Here is a 10,000-nt window from a genome sequence, read left to right on the forward strand (position 1 = left end):
CATAGGGAGTCACACGGTTAAGGAGGAGGGAGTTGTGCATGGAGCTGTCCCATGCTGCCTCAAAACGATAGAACGTCCTGCAGGTGACAACACACACACACACACACACACACACACACACACATCAACACAGGGAAAAAACATCCTACAAAACATATAAGCATAAACAATAACAACACATATAAGCATAAACAATAACAACACATAAAAGCATAAACAATAATAACACATATAAGCATAAACAATAACAACACATATAGGAAGATCAACACAGAAAAAAACATTCACAAAAACAAATGCATTGTGTCCACACAAAAACATTAGGACAGAACAACACTCAAAATGATGTTGCCAAAAATAAAGAATGCATAAACAACAACATCCACTTGAAGATCCTTCCATGATGAGCAAAGAGCTTGTCGTCTCACGCTTGTACATGCAAATACCTTAGAGAAAAAGGGGACTTCACTGTGTGTGTGTGTGTGTGTGTGAGTGAGAGAGAGAGAGAGAGAGAGAGAGAGAGAGAGAGAGAGATAGATGGAGAGAGACTGCATTCTGCACGCGACCCATCACTGTACTAGAGTGTACCACTCTAAACATGACTTAATTACACCATGAAGAAAAGCCATCACCATCCAATTCGGCAAGCGATGACATAAAACATGCAAGTTACATGCGTAGGAATACAAAAACACACATATACTCACACATGCAAACACACACACACATGTACATACACAGCCAAGGCATATCACACAGACACACACAGACACACACACAGACACACACACACACACACATGCAAACACACACACATGTACATACACACACATGTACATACACAGCCGAGGCATATCAGTGGACAAGGAGGAGGAGGAGGAAAGGAAAGGAGAAGAGAGGGGAATTGCAGGGTGAGAGAGGATAGAGGAGGAGAGGAGGAGGTGAGAAAGAATGAGAGAGGAGAGGGGAAGGATGTAAAGAGAAGAGAGGAGGAGAAGAGAGGGGAGGGGAGGAGAGGAGAAGGAGAGTAAGAATGAGAAAGGAGAGAAGAAGGATGGAAAGAGAAGAGAGGAGGAGAAGAGAGGGGAGGGGAGGAGGTATAGAGGGAGGAGAGGAAAAGAGCAGGATTAGAGAGAAGTAAAAAGATGATAGGAGAGGAGGTGTGGAGAAGGAGAAGGAGGAGCAGAACAGGGGAGATATGAGAGGAGGGGTGGAGAAGGATAAAAGGAGAAGAGAAGGATAAAGAGAAGAAAGGGGAGAGGAGGAGGTGTAAAGGGAGGAGAGGAGAAGAGAGAGGAGTAGAGGGGAGGACGGGAGATGAGAGGAGGGGAGGGGAGGAGAGGAGAGGACTGGAGAGGAGAGGAGAGGAGAAGAGAGGGGAGTAGAGGGGAGGACGGGAGATGAGAGGAGGGGAGGGGAGAAGAGAGAGGAGTAGAGGGGAGGACTGGAGAGGAGAGGCGAGAGGAGAAGAGAGGAGGGGAGAGGAGGAGAGGAGAGGAGAGGAGTAGAAGGAGAAGAAGCAGGAGCATTAGAGGAGGATAGGGAGGAAAGGGGAGGAAGTGTACCTAGAGAGAGAGAGAGAGAGAAGGGGGGGATGGAGAGGAGAAGAGGGGGGGGGGGGCGGGGAGGTGGAGAGGTAGAAAGAAGAAGAGAGGGGGGGGGTAGAGAGGAGGATAGGGAGGAAAGGGGAGGAAGTGTACCTATGGTCAATCCCCAGTGACACTCTGCAGGAGTAGAGAAGAAAGCAGGAGAGGCAGTGAGGTTCAGCGGCAGGACAAACAGGCAACCACACACTGCATTCAGTAAGTGTGTGTGTGTGTCTGTGTTTATGTAGGTGTGCAGTGCTGGTGTAGGCGTGTGTTGGTGTGTTGGAGATATAATCATAAATATGTTTTGAGTGTGTGTGTGTGTGTGTGTCCATTGTGATGAGATTGTGTATGTCTGTCTTTATTAGTCTATGTAGTCACAGAACTCTCATTTGTAAGCTGACCGATTGTATCCTGCGGTGAGGATACGTGTTTGTACATGCACTTGAGTTTGAGGCTTTGTGTGTGTGTGGTTGTGTGCGTGTGCGTGTGTGTGTGTGTGTGTGGGTGTGTGTGCGTGCGTGTGCGTGTGTGTGTGCGTGTGCGTGTGCGTGTGCGTGTGAGAGAGAGAGAGAGAGAGAGAGTTCCGAAGAGCCACAACTAAAATGAGCTCCTAAACTTTTTAAATATTTGGACAAAAAATGGACAGATTTTTAGAAGAAAGTTTTAAATAATTACTTATGAAAACTAGGAGAAGATATTGCCTGAGGATATAAGTCATATTCGCCGAAGAAGAGACAACAAAACACGAAAATAAGCTTGGACTACCCTAAAGGACTATACTACAATTGGACAGCAGCAACCCCAACAGCAGAAGTTAGCAAACAACCTCAGCTACAACAAAGATCAAAAGAGCCTCAATGAACCAATTTCTAAGGGCATGCCACTAACAACCCAACCACCAGCAAGGTAGGCACAGTCATCTCTACCTGATAGTCAACTCGAAAGCAAGGACTGGGTGTTGAAATACACACTACAAAGTGTTGAGAACAGATCTAATCAGAAAGATTATTAACTAGCTAGCATAGAGAGAATTTTCTCCTGCTACGGCAGAGTGCAGAAGAGCGGTTGGAAATTGCAACATTGTAACATCTGGCTACCATGGCAACCATACTAGGGCAGAGCAGAGAGGTGGAGTTTCCCACCAGTTGCAAATCTGCTACTGCAAGAGGGAAGTACAGAGAAAAACTTCTCAAAGAAAATCCTGACACTCTTTTCTGTGACTATATCTGCATCAAGGGCAAGAGAGTAAAAAATAACCTGATCTTTCACACAAATTGTATACCTGAATGGAAAGAAGCCATATACAATGAATACAAGTTTACAGTGAGAGAGGGGATTGGCCGTGGTGGAAGGATCATCATATGCAGTGATGACAGCTTGGACACAGATAATGCTGTTCTCACAATAACATACTATACCACCAAAGGGACAGTACTACTGCAAGGTAATGAGGCTAGCTTGATATGTTTTGAGGAAAAGTTCCCCAACATGAAAACACAGGTGGTTAAGAAGAAAGGTGCAGTTGTAGACCACACAGACAAGGAGCCCCCTCTGCCCACAGCAACCCCTCCCCCTTCCCCTTCTCACACACAGCCCACTCTACCTGCAGCAGCCCCTCCCCCTCCCCCTTCCCCTTCTCATGACAGGCAGCTGAGGAACAGCTTGGCCCTACTGGAGCTGGACTTCACTGAGTTCAGGGAGCAGATACAGGCCAGACTCCATGACACAAGCAACAGCAACTTAGTGCAGCAACTTAGACACGAGGTCCAACAACTAAAAGCTGACATCAGCACAATCACCACTACTTTTACAAATAATTTAAAGGAGGTATCCGACGAAAACAAAGAACTAAGGCAACATATAAGCAACTTAGAAAAACATGCCGGCAGCAGAGAAATATCTTTCACGACACAACTGCAGGGGCTGAAAGAACAATTAGATAACCTACAGGCCTGTACACTACCTCCATGCTGCACCCATACAAACTGCCGTGACCTAAGTACATCTGTCAAAACACCAGCAGATAGAATTACTCCAGTGACACAACTTACAAGTAGACCAGCTCCCCCCAAAGCTACACCATCATCTCACAGCCAGTCACCCCACCCAACAGCCCTACCAAGGAGAACAGCAGATGAGCGTCCACAGGTAGTCCTACTGATGGACTCAAATAGGAAATTTCTGGACCTTGAGAGACTGTTTCCACAACACCAAGTTCTCCTCAAACACTGCAGCACAACCAAGCAGGCATTACAGCTGCTGGAAAGAAAGACTCTGGGAAACCCACAGGTAATCATCATTCACACTGGCACCAATGACATACACCATCTACACAGGGCCACTGCTGAGGCCCTGTGCAACACAGCGGAAAAGGCCAGTAACATGTTCCCTGATGCCCGCGTTGTTGTCTCAACCCTACTGCCAAGATACGACACACCACCTCATATCATCAATGGCATAAATGCGGACGTCTACAGAGGATGCGCAACCCTGCCTAATGTGCATATGGCACACCATTCCACCATCAGCCTGAGGGATATGTATGACGGGATCCACCTACACAAGGACAGGATAGGAACGTTTGCAAAGTCCCTCAAAGACTGTGCTCTGGCCCGCAACCCCAACAACACCACCATCCGTGCACCGCCACGGCATCAACAACAACTCCCACCCATCCCTGTGGTTCAACGCGTTGGAGAGGACAGACCAGCAGCCCTCCACTCTACCACCAGTCCAAGGACAACAACACAGCTGCATACCACCAATAAGAAGCCCAGCACCCCCCCTGCGAGAAAGCCCCCCCTGAAGGAAAGGCCTCAGAGCTATGCAGCTGCAGCAGCCCAACCAGCAGGCCTAACCACTAACAAACCCACAGAACTGGAGGAAATTAAAAATATACTTCACCTGCTGTGCAGCAAACTTCTGGGTGGCAAGTAATGCACATCCCCCCCCCCCCCCCCTTCTAATTACTTCTTTAATCTGTCCCATTGAATTTGTCCATTTTGTAAAAGTATGAATTCATTTAATGTTAGTTGTTGGAACATACAAGGACTCTACTCCTCTACGTTCGGTATTAAGAGTACTCAACCTGAGTTTTTGAAATATATTGAAAATGTGGATATTCTTATCCTTACTGAAACATGGTGTTGCACAGAGACACCCACACACTGTCCCAAGGGATACAATGAAATTGTAATCCCCTCACTCAAACTCAATGGCATACGTCATGGCAGAAACTCTGGAGGAATTTTGGTGTGGTACAAGGAAAACCTTACTAACCACCTTTCCATCATCCAAATAGGGAAATCACATTGTTGGCTAAAATTAAAAAAGAGCACTGGCATATCAACAAATGATTTATACATATGTGCCATATACATCCCACCAATAGAATCTCCCTACTTTGAGGAGGAATACATGAGCAACCTCTACACAGACATCAGCCATTTCCAGGCCCAGGGAAATGTGATGATATGTGGGGACCTAAATGCTAGGACTGGGTGCGAAGAAGATCATATAGACCCTCACGGTAACAACCATGTGTTTGGTCAAAACAACCTCTACCTTACACCAAACCTCCCCCAGAGAAACAGCCTTGACCGTACAGTAAATAAAAATGGCAAAGAGTTAGTGCACCTCTGTCGAGCCTTAGGTTTGTATATGCTTAATGGCAGGATCAGAGGGGACTCTTTAGGGAGGTTCACGTATTGTTCAGCTCTTGGAGCTAGTGTAGTTGACTATGCAATTACTGACATGGACCCCAACTCCTTCAGAGCATTCACTGTCAGGCGGCAATCTCCACTATCAGATCATAACCAAACTAATATCTTTCTCAAAATCACACAGCAGCTCAAAACAGAATCCAGCAAGCTATTCCGTCTCAAAGGGACATATAGATGGACTCAAGACAGCCCAGAAAACTTTTTAAATGCCCTAAATTCCTCCAAATTAAAACAATGCATTGCATACTACAACTCAAAGTATTTTGAGATTAGCAAAACTGGTATTAATGAAGCCACAAATGAACTAAACAAAATATTTCTGAAGGCAGCGAATGCAGCAGGCATGCAGAAGCCTAACAGAAATCGAGCAAAGAACAAAACTGAGGAAAAATGGTTTGACAAAGAGTGTAAACAACTCAGGACTGAAGTGAGACATATTTCCAACCAAAAGCATCACCAGCCCGAAAATACAAATATTAGAAAAAACTACCATGAAACTCTTAAGAGCAAGTGTCTGTAAGGATCAAGCAATGTTGGCAGGGGTCAAAAATAGATTTGGCTAAAATTTAACACAGTGATAGTACTTGACCCACAACCCCTCAAAATAACTTTTTTTCGGCTCAACACCGTTCGTTGTGCTGGTAACAGGCCAAACAAGTTTAAGGGCCATTTTCCCGTTTCAAAAACATGAAAATCTGCATTTTTTAGGACAAGATTACGAACAAATGCTTGAACATTATGGAAAATGGAAAACTGGGCTAAAAAGACCAACTTGTCTGCTTTTCAAGGATACCTTTGATATTTTCAAAAAATCATTTTGAAGTGCTAGGGCAACCTCAAAACAACAGAGTGTTTTAGGCTCGTCAAAAAACCCAATTTTTGCCCAACTTTGAAGCACTGTAAGTACGAAGATGGTGATTTTTTTCCATTCAAATTTGGACCACACATGTATGATTATAAGTGCTATCAAATGGATGTTTGCAAACTTTGGCTTCTTCTTTGGTTGTCACATGATTGTCCTTCGAAGTAGGTCAGTTTTTACGTTTGACGAAAAATATGATTTTGAGCCATGTTTAAGGTTCAATATATGACAAAAGTAGAACAGTGATCTGATTCAATTTTATGTCAGAGGCAGCCCAATGTATTGTCTATCAAATTAATGTTTGTAAAGGTTGGTGTCTTGTTTCGTTGCCGTGTACTTGTCCCTAAAAGTAGGCCACATTTTGGACATTTTGGTAGAAATTACATTTTGGGCTGTTTAAGGCTTAGGAAAGTAGTTCGCACCTAGGTGTGACATTCTGGCTGTGCCCCCCATCGAGCAGGCCACTTACAGGACCTGGGGACCATAGAGAGGTCAGCCAATCGGTTGATCCCAGGGTTCCATGGGGTGCACATGCACAGCTCATGCCCTGACAGCCATTGGCCCGGTTTTTGTGGCTCCCTTCATCCCCCCCTCTCCTCCTATATAAGCCTGACCCACCTCTGGCCAGCTGTGGGTCAACAGAGAAGCTGGAGGAAAGCACTATTATCATCGTCATTTTGTGTGTTGGGAGTATTCATTATCAGCCAGAGAGATTCGCTATCATCATTCATCCTGTGCGTCACTTACAAAGTGAGTGTGTCATTGTTATATGAGTTATATATCGAGTCTATTTTATGTTAATAGTAGATCGTAGATGTTAATCATGTAATCTCTGTGTCATCATTCACTGTCATTGTCATGTACTGTATATATATACTGTACTGTTTCCATAATACAGTTTGTGGTGTTTAGTATTGTCAATTCCAGTTTAGCTAATATCTGTTTATATTATCAGTCATCATCAACTGTAGCATTCCTATATCCCTGTTTTGTCACTCAGTTCATATCAAAGTCTTACCATTGTAACAGAGGGAATGGAATGTTCACGGTAACGCAGCACGGCTTAAAGGGGCAGAGTCTCATTCATGGCAGAGCCATATAGTCATCATATGTATATATTAATGTCATCATTTGTATATACTGTTTCATCTTTCTTGTATAATTATTCATGTTTGTATATATTTCATCATCTTCATTTCATCATTTCACCTTGGATATTGTGTGTAGGTTATGTTTGCAAGCTAACTGGTAGGCTGAATCAGATTAAAGCTTAGTTGAGGTTTACGCCTTGTACAACATTGATATAGATAGTGAAATGAATCATCATTTTCATCATTTCAGCATGGCATGTCCTACTGGATAACCTAGATGATACAAGTGTGCTTCTTGTCCTGGACTGGGCCATGAAGTTCCGGCCAAGGAAGTACAGAGAAAGCCAGACAGACTGGTTTGGGAAACGAGGCATTCCATGGCATATCACAGTGGCACTCCGGAAAGGCGACACGTCCATCGAAGTGGAAACCTTCATCCACCTATTCCAGACATGTACCCAGGATATCAATTCAGTAGTCTCCATCTTGCAGCACACAGTACAACAATTGAAGAAAGAGCTTCCAACTCTCCAGTCCATATACATCCGAAGTGACAATGCCGGATGTTACCACAACACACTAATATTTCAAGCAGCAAAACACATCAATGGAACAGCAGGTGTCACCATCAAAATAGTAGACTATTGTGAGCCACAAGGGGGGAAAGGGTCCTGTGACAGGCAGGCCGCAACTGTGAAATCCCACATCAAGACCTGGATCAATGAGGGCCATAATGTAGAGACGGCCGAGGAGTTCAAGACTGCTGCAGAGTCGTGTGGTGGAATTCCGGGTGTAAAAGTCTTCCTGTGTGAAGTGGATGCAACTCTTGCAGTGATGTCCATAAAACTGGACGACATCACCAAACTGAATAATTTTGAGTTCAGTGAGGCAGGTCTCCGTGTTTGGCGGGCATATAATATTGGAGAAGGTAATCTTATCCCTTGGCCAGGATTGCCTGCCGTAGAGCCACGGATGCTGAAGATCGTCAGTCAGCCGTCTAATCCTGGATGTGCATTTCGACCTATCAAGTCTAGGCAGAGGAAGGTGCAAGTTCAGCAGGGAGTAGAGTCGGATTCTGATGGAGGAGCGGCTAGTCGACTGACTGAGCAACCAAGTCTTGGTAGCATTTTCCCATGCCCAGAAGATAGCTGTGTAAAAGTCTACCAAACGTGCAAAGGGCTGGAGGCTCATGTAGCTCTGGGAAAACATAAACGCCATCTTGAAAGAGAGACTTTACTGGACAAGGCAAAGTTGAAGTATGCAGAAAAGCTTGAGCAAGGTCCATCAGAAGTGCCACACATGGAGCCATCTGTGGAAGCAAATAGGACAACTCCCTGCCCACAGCAAGGATGGGCACTGCGCAACCCAAAGAAGCATGTTAGGTTTAGTTGCAAGCATAAAGAGTACCTTGATAAGCGGTTCCGGCTAGGAGAAGCTACTGGGAAGAAGTCCGACCCACTTACTGTGTCCAAAGAGATGAGGCATGCACGTGATACACAAGGCCAAAGGCTATTCCAGGTACAAGAGTTTCTCAAGAGGGTCAGCAAGTATCAAGCTATTTCTCACGACTGGCAGCTAAACGTCGTAAAACTCCAGCAGATGCTGAAGATGACCAACAAGACTCTGCTGTAATAGAATCCACCAACAGTCGCATACAGGAGGAAATTATGAATGAAGTCCAGCTATGCCATCCTGTTGTGTACGACACATATAATCTTTGTGACTTGGCAAAGAGGGGGGACGGTTTTGGTATTGCACTTCTCAGATCAATTTGTGAGCACTTTGATGTGGATGTACCCTCCATAACTGATCGACGACGCAAATCTGCCTTTGTGGCAAAAATTCAAGAATACTTGAGTTTCTGCCCTTGTTCCAAATAGACATCATGTGTGGAGGTGCTTAGTAGAAATGCTGTTCAAAGGTTCTGGCACATGAGGGCAGATGCCTTTGTATCTCTGTAAAATATACACAATTTCCACTTGTAACAATGTCATTGCATATTGTATTGGCACTGCAACAAAGTTGATTAAAGATGATTGAAGCACCACCTCTTACCAGTGTCTTTAAAACATTAATTTGTAATAATAAAATATTGTTGCATGTATGGCGTATCTAAAGGGTGTCCCTTTAGATACGCCATACATGCAACAATATTTTGTTATTGCTATGCAGCAACGAAAGAGCTAAATATGGCCTACTTTAAGGGATAAGCACACAGCAACGAAACAAGACACCAACCTTTACAAACATTCATTTGATAGACAATGCATTGGGCTGCCTCTGATATAAAGTTGAATAAGATCACTGTTCTACTTTTGTCATATATTGTAGCCTATCTTAAAAATGGCTCAAAATCATATTTTTCGTCAAACGTAAAAACTGACCTACTTCAAAGGACAATCACGTGAAAACCAAAGAAGAAGCCAAAGTTTGCAAACATGCATTTGATAGCACTTATAATCATACTTATGTGGTCCAAATTTGAAGGGGAAAAAATCACCATCTTCGTACTTACAGCGCTTCAAAGTTGGGCAAAAATTGGGTTTTTTGACAAGCCTAAAACACATTATTGTTTTGGTGTTACCCTAGCACTTCAACTTGATTTTTTGAAAATGTCAAAGCTATCCTAGAAAAGCAGACAAGTTGGTCTTTTTAGCCCAGTTTTCCATTTTCCATAATTTTCAAGCATTTGTTCGTAATCGTGTCCTAAACAATGCCGATTTTCATGTTTTTAAG

The 10,000-nt window shown here is 44.0% G+C and overlaps 1 protein-coding gene across 1 annotated transcript in view; it reads right to left on the reverse strand.

The window, feature by feature from the left end:
• Window positions 1-10,000, reverse strand: part of kif1ab (kinesin family member 1Ab) — a gene marked incomplete at both ends in the record, with an annotated part of 64,921 nt that overhangs the window by 10,100 nt on the left and 44,821 nt on the right. The window contains 2 exons of the mRNA XM_080854457.1: window positions 1-77; window positions 1,701-1,724. The exon at window positions 1-77 is cut by the window's left edge and continues 38 nt beyond it. Of these exons, the coding sequence (XP_080710583.1) occupies window positions 1-77; window positions 1,701-1,724 (101 nt within the window). The remainder of the gene's footprint in view (window positions 78-1,700; window positions 1,725-10,000) is intronic.

Source organism: Sprattus sprattus, assembly GCF_963457725.1.
Source record: "Sprattus sprattus genome assembly, chromosome: 16".
In the NCBI taxonomy this organism is placed as follows: domain Eukaryota; kingdom Metazoa; phylum Chordata; class Actinopteri; order Clupeiformes; family Clupeidae; genus Sprattus; species Sprattus sprattus.